Here is an 18,079-nt window from a genome sequence, read left to right on the forward strand (position 1 = left end):
CCCTAATGTAGTATTGAGTGAAGTGAGAACCATAATTACATGCCAAATTATGGACCTTAGATTAATACAAGTTTAGCTCAGGGTCTCTCTTGCTAGTCAGCAAGGCAGACAGGAGAAGCACAACAGCATCAGCTCTTCAGAATAGTTTTTAACAGCCAGCAATGTCCTAGCAGGGAAAATTCAGGCAAATAAATCAAAAGATTCATGACAAGCAAGTTATTCTGTGTTCTGTACTCTGCACACATCACACAATACAAAGTTACTATCAATTTAATTTGCTAAAAAACTTTAATTAAAGTACTAGTGTGTGACAAACCTAGTGCAAAGGAACTTCCAGCCGCCACAGATAAACCACTCTAAGCCTCTTCTTCTCTGAGAAATTCTGGCTCTTGGTAAAGTATGGTAATCACTCTCATCATTTTCAAAGCCTTCTTCTGACATCATTAGTGGCATTTCATCCAAGTGAGAGGATTCATCTTCCACTTGGTACCTGGCAAAATGAGAAAAAAGCACTACATAAATAGCCAATACATCACTTTTTATCACTGGGAATCTCCTAAACTAACAAGTTAATTCTTGACATATGGAATTTCATTAGGGAGATATTTTCATCTAAGCATCTCATGCATTTTTGTTAATACATTAACAAGATATTCCAATTTTAGTTAAAATTGTGTAATACAGCAAAAAGCCTGCAATCATTGTCAATCATAGCACAAATCATTCCAGGGAAATTCTTAGTTTTTATATAATCTGTGCATACAAAGTTGCAACTTCCTACTTTTCAAAGGATTCTTTGTAAGGTTTTGTTAAAAAGAAGTTATTCGCAAAGCTTATAGCAGATACAAGGGACTGAGTTTTCATGGAAGTACATACTTCTATATTTCAACCTGCTTTCCTGATGCCTTTTCATGTGTGTGCAGGCCTTTGAGCCTCACTTTCTACACCACTCATCAGTATCTTGGTTTTAATTATGAAAACATTATAGTTACTCTTATAATTCTACACTAAAAGATTCAGCGAGTCAAGAAGATTTGCCTGTGGGACCCATGCAAACAACATTACATTGTTTAACAGTGGTCTTTTCCTCCCCAGAAACTACTACCCACTTTAATTTTATGTATGTGGGATGCTTTATAAGCTAAGACAAAAAACTGGAATATTCAATAGGAAAATTCCCCCAAGTACCTGCAAATCGACTAACTTACTCATTTCATACTTTTATACCTCTGGGAAGATGATTGAAAATTGATGCAATAGATGTAAGTTTAATTTTTATGAAGCTGTATTTAAAGTCATCTCTTACAAGGTGAATCCTGGGACTGTCCCATTTTCTCCAAAGCAATGTAAACCCAAATAATATAAAAATAGTAATTAACAAAACTGGAAATTAATTCCCTTTATGCCACTGAGCAGCTGGAGTGCATGGAGCTCTGCCTAGCCATGGATGAAGAGGCAACTGAGAGCTTCTGGGTTAAGAGTAGACAGAACAGGTAAAGGCAATATTTTAGTAGGTGTCTGCTAGAGATCACCTGAACAGGAAATGCATGAGGGTGAGGCCTTTTACAGACAGAGAAGAGCAGCTTCACATTCCCAAGCCCTAGTCTTCAAGATGAACCACCCTGGTACCTGCTGAAGGAACAACACAAAAGGACATAGGCAATCCTGGAGGATCCTGCAGCACTTTGACAACAACTTCCTTGTCTAATTACTCGGGAGGAGCCCATGAGACAAGATGCTCTGCTGCACCTCATATCATCAAGCAAGGAGGGTCTCACTGGGGATGTGAAGGCCAATACAGCCTTGACTGCAGTGACCATAAGATGGTGAAGTTCAGGACTCTGAGAGGAGGGGAGAAGGTAGCAAGCAGCTCACAACTCTGAAATTCAGAATGGATCCAGCCTTTTCAAGAAGTACATGAACGAGTCCCATAGAACAAGGTCTTGGGGAAAAGAGGGGCCAAAAAAAGCTGGTTTGTATTCAAGGATCAGCTACTCCAAGTTCAAGAGATTCCCATCCAATGGGATGGCCCTGACTGGACAAACAAGGAGCTGTCCAAACTTGGACAAAAAATTAAGTGCACAGAAGGTAGAAATAAACATAGGTAACCTGCGGAAATTAAAAAAAACTTTGTCCAAGTTGCCAGGGACAAAACTAGGAAAGCTATAGCCAAATGCAATTGAATCCAGTCAGGGATGTCAAAACCAAGAAGTGTTTAAGTTCACAGATGAGATAAGGAAGACTAGGGAAAATGGGGTCTCACTGAATAACACGGAGGATATAGTTATACAAGACATGGAAAAGCCTGATTAGCATGACTGATTTTCATTAGTCCCAGGTCGCAGAGAACAGGGAAAAAGCCTAAAGCAAGGAAGATGAGTCAGGGAACACTTAAACAGAATGTGAATTTATTTATTTTATATAGTACAGTATTACATATATATACAACAAAATATATAAAATACGTGACAAAATATATATAATATATTATTAGTATTGTATTATATTATATATATGCATAGGTAAAAATATAAAAAAGCCTCTGAGGGGCTCTGAGGGAATGCATCCACAGGTGCTGAGGAACCTGTCAGACAACATTGCAAGGTCACTTCCAATAATCTTTGATCAATCACGGCAACTGGGAGAAGTGACTAAAGATTGGAGGAAAGCAAATGCCACTCCTACTTTCAAGAAGGGCAAGAAGGACCCAGGGAACCTGCCCATACCTTCCAGTCTCACCACAATCCCTGGGAAGGTGACAGAGTGGCTTATCTTTGGAAATCTTTTCCAAAAAAGGACAAGAAAATCATGAGGAGTAGTCAGCATAGCTTCACCAAAGGAAAGTCCTACTTGACTAACTCAATAAACTTGTATGATTAAATATCTGACCTGGTAGATGAGGGAAGAGGAGTGGATAGTGTCTGCTCAGACTTCAGTAAGGTTTTAGAAACTGTCTCCCACAAAATTCTGATTCTGCTTGCAGTAGCTGGATGAGCAGACAGTGAGATGAATTAAATTCTGTTGCAATGGCCAGGTCCAGAGCGTGGTCAGTGGCACAAAGTCTAGTTGGAGGGCAGTACACTAAGTGACTGTACCCCAGAGATCCACACTGGCTCAGTCTTGTTTAACATCATCATTGATGACGTGGAAGATGGGGCAAAATGCACCCTGAGCAGGTTTGCAGATGACACAAAACTAGAAGGAGTGATGACAGGCCAGAGGAACATGCCACTATCCAGGGCATATTTGACAGGCTGGAAAAACAGATTGATGGGAACATCAGGAAGCTCAGCAAGAAGAATTGCAAAGTTCTGCACCTGAACAACCTCACTCACCACTACATGCTAGGGGCTACTCCAGGGAAGGAGCTTGACAGCAAAGAATTTGGAGATCCTGGTGGATATCAGCACTGCGCCCTTGCTGCAAAGAAAGGTACCCGTATCCTGGGCTACATCAGGCAAAGTGCTGCCAGCACATCAAGGGAGGAGATTCTTCCCACAGCTGGAGCAGTGTCCAGTGCAAGAGAGACATGGCCATGCTGAATAGAGTCCAGTGAACAGCCAGGATGACCATGAAGGGACTGAAGCAACTATCCTGCAAGGAGAGAGATGGGACTGTTCAGCCTGGAGAAGAGAAGGCATAAGCAGGATCTCATTAATGTCTATGAACCTGAAGGGAGGTTGCAAAGACGACTGAGCCAGGCTGTCTTCAGCAGTGTCCAGTCACAGGACCAGAGACAATGGGCACAAACTGAAACATAGAAGGTGCCATCTCAACATCAGGAAACACTTTTTAACATGAGGATGGCTGAGAATAGGTATGAGCTGTCCAGGGAGATTGTGGTATCTCCACCCTTCGAGACATTTAAAACCTGTCTGGACACAATCCAGAGCAGCTGTAGGTGGTCTTGCTTGAACAGGAGGGAGTTCTGCTGACAGAGTAGCACCTTGAACAGTATTCACTCCAAAGTCTTAATAGACAAATATGGTTTTTTTTAAGAAAGCAATATTACAAGCACAAGTTTTTTAATTCACTATATATTTAATACAAAAACCTGAAAACATTTCCTTTCTCCCTACATTTTCCGTGTTGAGCCTTATTGTATACAAGAATATATATTCAAGCAGTTATTAACTTATTTGGATGTCAGGAAAGGGAAGGAGGGAAGCAAGACACAAAAAAGTACAACACATACTTTACATCAACATAGTTAAGAAGTAAACTCTAATAAGGAAGGGGGAACAAAAAGCCCCAAACCCACTATTGTTTAACAAGCCTCAAGCTAGACACTCCCTCTTTTCTTTGGCAGGTGATGCTGATTTCTGCACTGCCTTGGAAACACTTGGTATGGAACACCATTAAGGGATGTGCTCAGACCAGATTGGAAAATATTGCATAACTAGGAATAATAATAAACAAACATTTCCCACACCCAGGTGCAAGTCAACTGAGTATTGGAACTTTAAGCACATTAGGCCTTGTGACAAGAAATCTTCATCAATGTTTCAAATGGTGTAAAAGCATTTACACTGCAGAAAACAACCAAAGTTTCAAACTAAAATAATGGAGTGCTAATATTAAAAGTTAGGAGCTCCCAGGAAGTTATGTGAGAATATGGCATTGAAAATGCTTTCCAAATTATTGCTAAGAGCACCCACTTAATAATAATAATAAAAAAAAAGTTTAAAATACACATGAGAAAACCTGAACATTGTTATTTACAAAATGCTGTATCTGATGTTCAGCTTAATATGACAATCTAGCAATATATTTTCTCTTACCATTATTATTAATGGACTAAGAAAAAACATTATAGAAAAAATTCTCTTCACAAAACACAGGAGTTATTACAGGTTAACATCCATATTACACCAAATTACAGTGATTGGTCTCAGACTAGATCAACACTAGGTAATAAAACCATTACTTAGAAAAAACTCAGCATACTACTTTATTCTTAGACTTCCAATAAAACAGGCCTGTGTTTAAACATACTCTTGTTCAATGCTTTTGTAATATTTTCTAATTAAATTCGTAAATCACATAATCACAGTTTTAATAGAGAACTTTATGTTGCATTGTGTTTTGCTCTTGAACATCCAATTAATGATGTATTTTAACACCACCCAGGGAGATCACAGTCTGCCAGCTGTAATGGATATCACAAAGATATCACAAAGTAACACATCCCTTTTACTTCCATACAAAGTTAACAAGTGTCTGATTTGAAAAATAGTATCTCTTATAAGCAACAGTAACACAGTAAAAAGGGTAAAATCTTTCCTGAAGGAACACCCTAATGCAAGTGAATAGTGGGAGAGGTTTGATGGAGAAATGTTCACAGATACTTAATATTTAAATCTGTTTTGTAAATGTGGTAATATTTGCAGAACATGTTGGTCTTCTAATCATAATTTCTTCAAGATTTGTTTACCATTATATTAAAGACAAGGGTTTGGTTTTTTTTTTTTTTTCCACAACTGGTATCTAGGTTTCAAATATGGAGCTTCACCAAGTAGTGAAGATAATGAGCATAAGCACCATCATGTTTGGTAAGCCTGACTTCAAAATACAGCCTCTAAACTGGCAAGTAATTTATTCTGTTTCAAAAGCAATTTTGCCATTGTGTTGGAAAATTGTACTTCAGTATTTAAAAACAGTAAGATAATGAATAATGGATTTTTCATAACTAGGATGGGAACAGAAATCTTTGTGTCTTTGTTACCTAGTATTTTGCTGCACTTAATTGCTTGAAGTGCTGATTTTCCTTGAGTGACAAATCAATTAAGTATAATCCTAGAAACTTGTATTAAAATAGGGAAGCACTGAAAGCAAAATGAAAAAAGAAGCCAGAGTGGAGACATCAAAACTCTCAGCATGACTGCTACTGAATCACATATGAAGAAAACTGTCTTGACAAAATATGGTTTCATAAGAAAAAAGGAACATTAATATTAAACAACTTTCCACAAAATCTGACTACTATGAGGAATCTCATTTAACAGACTTAACTGAAAGAAAGTCACACACAACAAACACTTTAAAGTGAGTTTTTGATATAAATATCTGCTGTGGAAATGATTCCTCAAGTCACAGGTACCTACATCATTCCACTTTGATGGCTGTTTGCCAGAGTAGATGTGGCTGCAGAGTTTCATAGGTACCATAGCAGCTAAGGGAAGCCATTCTAAGTTATTTAAATCTAATGTGGCTACCTATTCAGGTCCATAATAATTTCTGTGTTTTCTGCCAGTTTTCCATTACTCTAAAAGAGGAATACTCGAGGGTGCAGCAGGAAGGTACAAGACACAGAGCAGCTGTGACTGTATGGTTTTCTGATTACACTCACTCAACAAATGCAGAAGCAGTACTTATGAAGACTTTTTTTTTATTTGCTTGATTAAAAGACCCCAGTGGAAATACAAGCACTGTGTCAGATATTTGTTCCTCATCACCTATCACTTTTGTTATAGACCATAATTCACAAGAAGGAAAACAAAGCTGCTGATGTCTAAAAGCAGTATCTCTCAAATCCAGGGAGGAAAAAGGAATGCATGGTCATGAGTCTAGGCATTAATTGGACCCGGGAGATGGCTGTGGGATGCAGAGTAACATGGAACAGAGGCTGCAGTAGAAAGTCTTGAGTCAAATGACTGAGAAAGCCTAGTTGAGCTACTGCCATGCATGGTAGAGACCATGTCTCATCCTGCCCAGATCTGGTGATTTGGCTGAGTGGCTGTAGCAGTCACAGGAATCTCCCTGCTTCCCATCACAGGGAGAGGACAAAGCAGCCTGCACAATCTACCTCACTCATACTCTATCCTGCTCTACCTCCAGCCTATGTGAACACTTTCCAAATTTGAAGATAAAGGAGGAATCTGCCCAATGGTAGAGAAGCAGTAAGAGAAAAAAAATGAAAAAAAGTGACAAGCATATCCATGCAAAGTGCAAGAATTATTTCTTAAAGGATGAACCACCAAATCAGGAACTGCTGTAGACTGCCTGCATTACTGACAAAACTGTCCAGACCATGTCCTCTAACAAAGAAAAAGTTCCTGGGAAACTGCAGCTGCATAAATTTTATTAAGCAAAGCACATTCGTCCATAACCATGTTTATAACTATACAATGTATTTTCATGTAACCCTTCCTGTTAAATAATCGGTGTATGCATAAAACAAATTGCTTTACTAGGAAGTTACCCAAGAAAAATCAAATTACAAATACTTACTTTCCTCAAATATTGCCCTGCATTTCTAAGAATTAGAAGTTATGTTTTTCCTCTAATTTCAAACACCTCTACGCTTCACACAGCAGTAAGTTCTATTAAACTACAAAGCAATCACGCTGATCCTAGATTACAATAGAAGTTGAAAATGGAAAAATCTTCTACAGCTAAATGCATGAAATTTAAAGAACTTCCTTCAATCTCTTCCTAAAAACACAAAAAGGCTATTTCAGAAGTTTTTTTAAATTAATTAGAACTTGCTGCTCTATGTCCCTATTCAGCTTCAGCTGTGTCTCTAAAACAAATACATCCCTAATCAGTACTTGGAAACTCTGAACACAGATCCTGACCTAAAAAACTCAGACACTCACACATAACAATGCTATTACTAATTTTTATGGAGTAACCAGTTAATACTAACAGCTTTTAAGGATGCTGGATATTCGTAGAGCTGAACATTTATATCCAGGATCTCTAAAAACCTAGCACAACATTCTCATAGTGCATGTTTATCCACTGGACAACGAAATAGAATGGAAAAGTACTTCTACCATATGCAGGCAAGTTTATTGCTGACTGTCACTGAGATAAGGAAGACCAAACTCTGCAACAAGACCAAATAGATCATTGCCCCCTAGCCCCAAATGATACAGAGAAATAATATGGAAAACTACAAGGCAGCATTGTTGAACTACTACTACAAAAAAAAAAAAAAAAACAACAACCAACCAACCAAGAAACAACCACAAAAAACCCACCCCAAACCAACCAAACAAAAAACCCACACCAAACAAATGAAAAACTCAAACAAACAAAAGATGGTATCTTTAGCCTTGCAGAACCAAGGGGAAAACCCTTTTATCTGTTGAGATAAAGGTCTACAAGCATAATAGAAATTTATTACCACAGAAGCTCACTTTTATCAGTAGCTTTTAAAAAATTGCTTAAAACAGGTACTAAAGCTACAGGTTCCACCAGACACCTACTCTCCTAAGGAAATCAAATATTCTGAATGCTGTTTGCCTTCTCTCTCTCCTCCATCACACTTTCTTACTAGAACAATATACAGAAGAAGCAAATTGAGAAGATATGTAATGAAGCCTCCACAATAAATGGCACCCATCCTTATTACCCCTTGCTCACCTTACAAAGCGCTATGCATACCTTAACACAAGATCTTTTTCAAACCATGACAAGATGAGTGAGTCTCTGTATTTAACAAATAGATACCAGAAATACCTAAATACACAGCAGGACCTTAGGAAACATAATCTACATTCAGCAGAACCCTATTTTTAATTAGAAGGGTATGTCATTGATCAGAACAACGGGGCCATTTTATCACTGTCACTGGGTATTGTTATTGACATTGTAGCCCAATCAATTGTTTTCTCTCCCTGTTCTTAGCAATCCAAATGCCTTCCCCGAGCAATACAAATCACTGTATTTAGATACTATAGATACAAGCCAAGAAGGCATGCAAAAATAATAGCTTAAGCATGCAGTCACTTGTGCTTATGCAAACAATAGTAACATCTGCAATAGTAATTTGAAGTTCTCAAACTTTATTTTTGCCTAATGATGAACACACTTCAGATCAGGGTAGTTACTCTAAGAATAACTTTGCTAAAAACTGTCTGTAAACCTATCTTGTTCTGAAAGACCATTACTAGTGAAGAGAAAAACAAAGAACTTTGCAAATGCACAGTTCTATATAATGTCAAGTGAAAGAACTGCAATTAAAAACCACTTTTTTTACTAAAATCACCTAAATTTCCTATGTCATCTAAATTTGTGTCTGCAGATAAAATACAATAAAAACTGCTTCTCAGGTATAGCGTCAATCAAAGTCTCAATGTTTCTAAAATTATTTTACAGTTGTTAATGTGAACAACTTTATATACATGTTATATGGTTACCTCCATCATTAAATCATTAAACTTTGCTCTGAAAAGTAAAAGCCCTAGAACCTAACAATGACAGCACACACTGGATAAAAGGTCTGAAAATATTAACACATGGCAAGACTATTTTTCAGGACTGATATATATCAAACTCCTTGTATCTTCATCCCAGGCAGAAGTCTCCGAATCTGCACCTATCCTAAATCATGTGTCAGTCCCAAAACACAGTATTTACCTATAAATAAAGACTTCACCAAAGAAAGCAAAACACAGTCCAGGAATGGGAATACATAAAATACTTTTTCTAAAAACTAGAGGTACCCTACAACTTGAGATCTTGCAAATAGACCCAACTCAACCACTGTCACACAAATACAGCATCCCAAGTACAACACTACCACACAAACAACGCTGTTGGAATAATCAGAATTCAGAGATGGTATCTAAGACTAAGCCTAAAAGTCACTCAGTGACATAGTTTCAAATAACAGGGGTGAATCTCTGTCCAAAACCACAATCCAGGAAAGGTTAATAAACAAAGGGCCATACGTTCTGCAAGACAGTGACATCCGTGTTGAATTTTTTTTTAATCAGTAAAAGACAACTTTGAATTTCAGGTGAAGTTTATAGAAAAGGGAGGGGCAAAAGTTCTTCTGGAAAAGAACAAAGGACATACATGATTTATCCACTTTGTAAAAATAGCATAACAGTACAGACAACTCTCCTAAGGACTACTCTAGTGAGATTTCTTTACATCACATTTGATCCTTTCCTCTTTATACAGAAACAAAAGACAAAGGTGCATTGTAATTAATATATATATTTGAATACATCAGCATAACATACAGATGTGTAATTTGATGTGTTTTCTTTCCAATACTCTTCAACATCTACACATTACCACCTGTAGCCTGAAACACTTCCCAGGAATAACACATTTATTTGTTCAGAGTTAATGACATTTCTAGCAATTGTCAGTGAAACCTGTAACATTTGCAACTTTTGGTATCACAGTAACTACTGATACATCTCACTTTGAGTCGCTACCTCTCGCAAAGATTTCTGTCCTACAGAGACAGAAGACTCATCTGTAATGGTGCATCCATTTTGCCACCATTCCTGTTGGCTTGTCAGAGGAAAAACAACACAAGACAGGAGCTCTGATTTAAAGGAAGCACCACAGGAATCAGGATGATGTTAGGAAGTGCAGGTGTGCCAGTACACGTAGGGAGAATTAATAAGCAGTACTCACACCCACACACTCCCACAGCTGCTTAACTTCCAGGAGTTTCTGTGACCATGTCCAGAGCAGCAGAATGAATAGCATTAACAATGCTATTTCTACAAAAATAAAAACAACATCCATATTTATAGTTATGTTCCTGGACTTAACAAGTTATTGCTTCTGGTCAAACAACAGATGTTTGAAGAAGTTACTGTCACTTTGCAACAGCAGTTTAAAAACACAGATGTTCAAAAGTAAATTCAGTTCCATCTTTGGAATGTTTTATCACAGAAGCTGTATTAAAATTCAAATTAATGCCAATATTGTCAGTCATTCAGCTTCATCCATCATTTTCAAGCTCATTTTCAGGATGAAATATGTAGAGCCATTCAATTAACAGGTGCATGGGGGAGAAGACTAAATTAAAACCTGTACAACTCTGCCCAGATACTGTAAGAACTTTTGTTCTAAACATTCAGAAATACCCAGGAAAGGAGATTCATAGGAACCAGCAGCATTTCAGAAAACTTTCCAAAATACCAAATACCACTGCATATAGCCCATTCAGTGGGTAAACTCCACTGATATATATCAATATTTGGGGGTTTTGAACAATTATGGACATTTTGCAAGGCTTTCCAGATCCACATTCACAGCAATATAAGTAATGAACTTTCTGTGAATGCCATTCTACAAGAGATGTTAGGTCCCAAAAGCTCTGATTGTTACATGGTCTCACCAAATAATACTTTTAGACATTTGGAGACATTATTCTTAGCTATTACACATGAAACGTCAAAACCACTGGAATACAAAGAAAAACATCTAGACTGAAAATCACATTGTCATTTAGAATTAGGACACAATTCTAACAAACAACTGAAGGGCAGCAGGAATCAAGGTATTTTAACAAAGCTTGTTAATTAAAAAACCCACAGAATTACAGTACATGCCTTGAATATTATCTGTTGACATTTTTATCTCTTTTTTGGTTCACTGTGGAACCTGGTAAAACACCTTGAGAAATCATAACTATAAGGACTATAAGACTGCTGGGAACAGCTTTCATTCAAATGAAAAGAATTAGAACAGTATTTCTACATTAAATCATCTTCTTTTCTGTGTACTGCAAAAATTGTTTTGAGATTTGTAACTATCAGGGAACCATGTGAATTTTCACTGAACTTCAAGTTCTGCAGACTTCCATTCCCTTTTCCCTGGAATAGATTAATTTTTTTTCTATTATACATACTTCATATTAAATAAGCAGCAGTTCACAAATTGTTAAGCAGCAAGTATCCAGCATTTACCTATACAAAAGACACATTACCCTATTATTTGGCTCTTTTTTTCCTTCTTGTGCAATTTTTTTATTCGTTAATGACATAAAAGAACTCCAAAATAACAGTGTAGTCAGTTGCCTTAAAACAAAGTTGCTCCATCAGTGGCAAACTGCAGAGAGAAGCAACAGCAGTTGATCTGTTCCACAACCTGCCCAGCCACAACCACTTAATATATTCAGTTGTGCCATTCACAGATACACTACTGCAGCCCACACCATGAACAGCCATGCAAGAGATTTCTTTCCAGTGACTGGGTATCTTTCATGACACCACCTTTATGAATATCTGGAGTGAAAGTGAATTTATGTTACATAAGGGAGAGCTGGAAAGATGTTATTTTCTGGAACCAGCTCAGGAATCCCAACACCTCTCACATCAGCCCTATTAGGCCAAATATAATTATATACTGACAGCAGCAAGCATAGAACACCTGAATAAAACAGTTGTTTTGTTTTTTGGGTTTTTTAAAATGGATAAATTATAAATAACTACTGTTTAGTTCCTTATCAGCTTCAAAATTCTTCTTGTTTTCCTGCCATCAACCTCACATGACAGCAGAGGCACAGCACAGTCAACTTCCTTCCTCTGCTCAGCAGTTGATTACTCTGCAGTTGATGACAAGTACAAGTCAAACAGATGAGAGCAAGCCTCACTGCACATTTAAGGTGAACCTGAATGTTCTCTGGTCCTCTTTCTCACTCACCATGTAAACAAAAAGCAGCAATTATTTTCCTGTAGATAACAACCTTCAAGCTGAAGGACAAGGTGCTGAAACAAGTGATGAACCAATCAGCTTTTTACCCCCAAGCCTTTTTAAAACTATGTAAGTTGAATATACTAAACAAGAGCAAGGATTTTTCAAATCAATTTTAAGGTGAACAACTTTTTCCTCCAAGATGCATTTCCCTATTTGTTAATGGCAGCACATGAACAGTTCTCTGTCCATCTGAGGTAGGGAAAGATGACAGAAAATATAAAAACTGAATTTCTACTGCAAAAGTAATAAGTTGCACTTAAACATCAGAAGTAAAAGCAGAACAGGATGCATGCATTCATTGAACCATAGGTAATATTTGACATGTATTTTTATTTTTTTTTAAACAGGTCTTAGCACATACAGTGTATATATAAAATACATGAATCTTATCATGTTTGTTTATATATAAAGTACATCCCAGGGCATTTCATGATTCTCAGCTGGCTACAATTTTATACAGAAGTGTGCATATTATCAAAGTTTCTTTAGGTGTGTGTGTAAAAATATATTCCAGCTTTAAAATACACACTATCAGTCTGTCTAAATAAATCTCAGAAGCACAAAGTGCACAACAGAGAAACACATTATGAAAGTCTTTGTCCTCACTGCAAAGTGATACAGTAACACTGGAAAAGACTCCTACAGACTGCTTAGCTCAAGCAAAAGAAGTTATCTTACAAATTAGCTGTGAGGCCAATAAAGGTTAGCAACTGACAAGCTGTATTAACTGATGTTGCACAGCAGCAGGACAATTAATTGGAGTTAAAAACACTACCACACTTAAGTTAAGGATATGTGTATAAGACTTCCAAAACACTGTAAATTCTACACTGAAGAAATAAATCACAGCAAGTCAAAGACTCTTGAAGGTCCAGAAACAACTGCACTGAATTAAACCTGACATACCAACTCCAGTATACTTTAATGGGTGTTTGTTTCTAGACACCTTCAGAGATATGTATTACACCCTTTTATGCAAAATCCTCAAGCATACATGCACATGCTAGGTTTCTGCATATCAGAGATCTCAGTGACTTCACTTCAACACATAAGTATCTGACATCAGGACCTTTGCTGCAGTTTCCACAGGAATGCAAGGCTTCTTCAGAGTCTGTGCTGAAGATAAAGATTAGAAAAGCAGGATGAATCATTCATAAAGACATAGAAGCTGTAGTTCAATTACAAGCTTAGAGCCATAAGACTTACAAGGTGCAATTTGACAACCTGCACAGCCATATTTCCCCTTTGACTCTATACAGGACAGCTGTAGTAGACTCCACACAAGCATACCCATGATTTTATTGCAGGTTCATTGGACACCTTCCAGAGGTGCTCTCACAAATCCAAGGTAAGGTATTTTTGAAGGAGAACGACCAACCTACTAAACCCACATTAAGTAAACATAAAACCAGTGAAGTGAGTGAAACGGCTGGTGTAAGCTGATTCCCAGAGCTCAAATAGGCAATCTATTAATCAAGGGATCAAAAATGAAGAAACACAACAGATGAGTCTGTCAATTTTTAAAGGCATTATATACCTACAAAAAGCATAAGAAGAATGAAAAACACTATAATCACTTTTGTGGAAAATCGTTATGTTGAATACGCAAATTATGAAAGACCGTAACTCAGAAAGATGTCATCTAAACTGGAAGGAACATACTCCACAATCTTTGGAGGGCAATGTTGATCAAAAGGGCAAGAAGCAAAACTGTAATGAGTTGGTAGTTCCTTGCTAGTTCCTACAGCTTGCCAAAAATGCATAAAAAACCAAAATTAAACAGTTTGTCTAAAGAACCACAATGACACCTGCACATACACCTTCAACTAACTTGTGTAACCATCTGACTTATAGACTCAATCCATCACATCTACAGCATTTTTCAAATCACCAGAACACTCCTGGTTAATCTACAACAGAATTCCCAGCACCTTTCACAGTCTGGACTAAGTTTTTGCCTATCAATCCTCCTCTTTATTCTCAAGCACTAGACCCACTGAGAAGCAAATTTCAGTGAGAGCATTCTCTGATTCAATTCTCCAAGCATCAGGGTGAATGATGATGACACTGCCCTACCTGAAGACCGAGGACAAACCTACCTCAAATTGCCAGACATTCCAGTACTAGTGAGATGGGGAAGGCTAACACTGTGGCAGACTCTCCTACAAACTTGCAAATGCTCGTAAGAAAACCTCTGTCTAGTTTAAGAATCAAGACAACACAATGTAAGCCTAACCTATTTTGCACATCTTTAAACTATCTTTTTTGTTAGTTATCCTGTCCAGACGAAGAAGTAAATACACTTTATTCATTATGAAATAGATTTATCACTGCATTTGAACTAGAACCAGAGCACCAACTATTCTGTTCTTAGCAAGACCATTTACTTCAGATCCTACAACTCTTCCCTCCAGTCCTTCTATCCACAGACAAGGCTCTATAAGAACCAAAAGAGGAGAGAAATCTGTAACAAGTAACAATAATCACATCATTCACTGTAACAGTGCTAGCCAATGGAGATACCAAAATTATGGGGCCAAGTTTTTCCTTGCTCACAACAGTATATCTAGAAATCATTCAGAATAATGGGAAGCAAAGCAACGTCCAATTTTTGCCTGGAAACAATTTGATGGCAGACCTTCAAACCGTCTTCTCCAAATTGCTCAAGCCCAATAGTGTATCTTTTAGGACACTTGAAGTTATTTTAATTCCCACAATCAGGAATGGTGTCTGCGCTAGCACCCAACAACCAGCTCGCAACACATTTTTCAAGGGCGCCCAAACAAGCCCCCGGCCCGGGCATCCCTCTCCCGAGCGAGCTGCTGCCAAGGGCCCGAGTTGCGCGGAGTTGCGGGCCGGGCCAAGGCCGCACCCGCGGCCGCGGGGCGCCGCCGGGCCGAGCGCGCCCTGCGCATCCTCCCGCCGCCGCAGCCCGGCCCGGCCCGGCCCGGCCATGCCGCCGGAACGCGGCCACAGCGGCCCGCGAGAAGCGGCCACCGCCGACACCCCCTCCGCCATCCACGGCGGGGCTGCCGCCCCTTCCCGCGGAGCGGGCGGGCGGTTCGGGAGCGCCGCAGGGCAGCGGGGCTGGGCGAGGGGCGCACGCCGCCCCGCCCGCGGCTGGGGCCGGGGGAAGGAGGGGGGAAGGAGAGGAGCGGCGGCCCTCAGCGCGCCGGCCCTGCCCGTACCTGCTGTGCCGCTGCCCCGCGGCGGCGCTGCTGTAATAGGCCGCCCTGCGCTGGGCGCTGCGCGGCACCGGGCGCAGCGGGATCTGGTCCGCCATCTTGGGGGCGCCCCCCCGCCGCCCGCCGGGCGCCGCCCGGGCCCTCCTGACGTCACGGCCACGCCGGTGACGTCCGGAGGGGCGGGGCCTCGGGGTAAACACGGGGCGGGCGGGAATGCTGGCGGCGCTGCGGGCTCCGGGGCGGTCGTGTGGGGGGAACCACAGAGGGAACGGCGGCGGGAGCCGGGCCCCGCTCCGGGCAGGAGTGAGGCACAGGAAGGTCCCCCTGAACGTGAGGAAGAACTTCTTTCCTGTGTGGTTCCCCAGAAAGGCTGTGGAGTGTCCCTTGGTGGACGCTCAAGAGGCGTCTGGCCGCAGTGCTGTGCCGTGGGTGACCCGGCTTGAACAGAGAGGTTGGACCAGATGTCCCCCTGTGGTCCCTTCCTACCTGACCCCTTCTGTGATTCCGTAATTATTCAGCTTCTGAGGTACCACGCCTGCCAGCGATGGTTTCCTGCCATTAAACAGAGACAGGTGTTGCCACGTGGACATTCTGTGTGTCAGGCCAGGTGAACCAGTCTGTGAGACCTCACAAGGTTGGTACACAAGTCACCACGAGCAGAAGCTGGGTTGGAAGACAGATGTATTCCCATCATCTGTAGGATGTTATTTGTCTGAAATCAGATGCTCGGGGGGAGCAAAAGGCCTAACACCATTGCAAATACAGAAGACTTTCCACAACAGGAGAAATTATTTTTTTTTCCTCAATGCCTGTTGCTAAATAAGGTTTGCTCTTATGACCCAGACACTTTGGACTGAAGTGTTGCTGTACCCCAAGGGAGGATGGTCACTATGGAGGCACCACAACACAACAGCTTACAATGAAGGATGCTCCTTTCTGCTGGAGTGAAGGTTACAGAGCACTGGCAGTGCTTTCCTAGGGCAAATTTCTGAGCAGGATTTTGAATTTAAGCTTTTTATCTGGATTCTGAACTTACTGACAGATACAGAACTCTCGAAGTTGAACCAGGAAACAGGAACAACAGCTGCACAGAAAGCACAAGGCTTGTATAGGAATAGAAGGAAAAAATATCTATGCTGGGCATGTAACAGGACTTTGCTAGGTATTCAAAGGGTCACATGTGGAAATGCCACAAAGGGGAAAGTTATTTATTTAGCTTTTTAGCTCTGTTAATCTTTATAATATTCAGTTCACCAGTAGAATCACAGAATTGTAATTTATATTGAAAAATATGTCTAGACCAAGCCCCTGCTCCAAGACATTATGTTTAACATCAGGTTGTTCAGGGCCATGTGCAGTGGAGTATTGAACACCTCCAAGGGCAGCACAGTGCTTCCATAACTTCTCTGGGCTACCTGTTGCAGTGTTTATCTTGTGATAAACAAATTGCTGATAAGCATTCAAAACTCCCTGTGTTCCAACTTGGGAAACATAGGATCAGCCAAAACCATCCATCTCTGAGAAAAGTCTAGGCTCCATCTTCTTGGTATCGTGCCATTAAGTAGTTTTATTCAATCACAAAGTTTCTTCTTGACTTTTTCTACTGTAAGCTGTGTAGGCTGAGCTCTCAACCTCTCCTTATACATCATGTTCTCCAGTCTCCTGGCCATCTTGGACACCTTTTCACACACCCACTTCTGGATGACAATGAGCTTCTGTAATGAGAAGACCAAAACTGGGCATGGTAACCCACATAAGGTCCTACAAGTACCAGACAGAGGAGAAAGGTCCCTTCCCTCTTGCAGGTGCTGGCTGCACAGTTAATACCAGTGCCCAAGGTGTGGGTGGGTGACTCTGCTCAAGGATACACAGCCCTGAAAACTTTCAGGGTAACAATTATGCCAGTCCTAGGTGGCTGTTGTTACTGCAATTCTGCACATCTCACAGCTTTAAAATTTTAAACATTAATATTAATAACCATATATTCATAATCCTCGTGTGGCTAAGGAAGTTACTGCAGATCACTGAGGCCAAGAGAATTAAAGCTATTGCTTCCAGTTTATTAATTGATTCAAGACCATGGCAGAACAATTTTTTAACTGAACAGAAAACACTTAATTCACAAGTTAGTACCCTAAGATTAATCTTCTTGTCTGTGTAGAACTTTAGTTCAGGTTATTTGGTTATATTTCTGGTTACTTAATATGTTGCTTGGCCTGCAACTGTCTCTAATGTTAATCAGTTATGTGTTTGTGTCTGTAAATTCCATATGTATAAAATAAACAAATATGTGATTGAGAATATATAAGGAAAGGTTTATTATTATCAAATTTGTAAAGGCCCCAGCATGTGACAATCATTAGGAACCATAAATGCCTTTAGAATCTTGATTTCTTACTGAGTCTCATGTAGTCTGTAAAACATTATTTTATTTAGGA

General features: G+C 39.8%; 1 protein-coding gene across 4 annotated transcripts in view; it reads right to left on the reverse strand.

Moving 5' to 3' along the window:
* The window catches only part of ATP9B (ATPase phospholipid transporting 9B (putative)), a 149,751-nt gene extending 133,953 nt beyond the window's left edge, over nt 1-15,798 (reverse strand). For 2 of the 4 annotated variants that reach the window (XM_079300853.1, XM_079300852.1), the window contains exons 1-2: nt 15,645-15,798; nt 317-490 (exon numbers count right to left, since the gene is read on the reverse strand). In XM_079300853.1, the coding sequence (XP_079156979.1) occupies nt 317-490; nt 15,645-15,739 (269 nt within the window). In that variant the 5' untranslated portion in view covers nt 15,740-15,798. The other 2 variants (XM_079300855.1, XM_079300854.1) reach the window with 2 other exon arrangements.
* Nucleotides 15,799-18,079: the final 2,281 nt, after the last annotated feature.

Source organism: Erithacus rubecula (genome assembly GCF_903797595.1).
Source record: "Erithacus rubecula genome assembly, chromosome: 3".
In the NCBI taxonomy this organism is placed as follows: Eukaryota; Metazoa; Chordata; class Aves; order Passeriformes; family Muscicapidae; genus Erithacus; species Erithacus rubecula.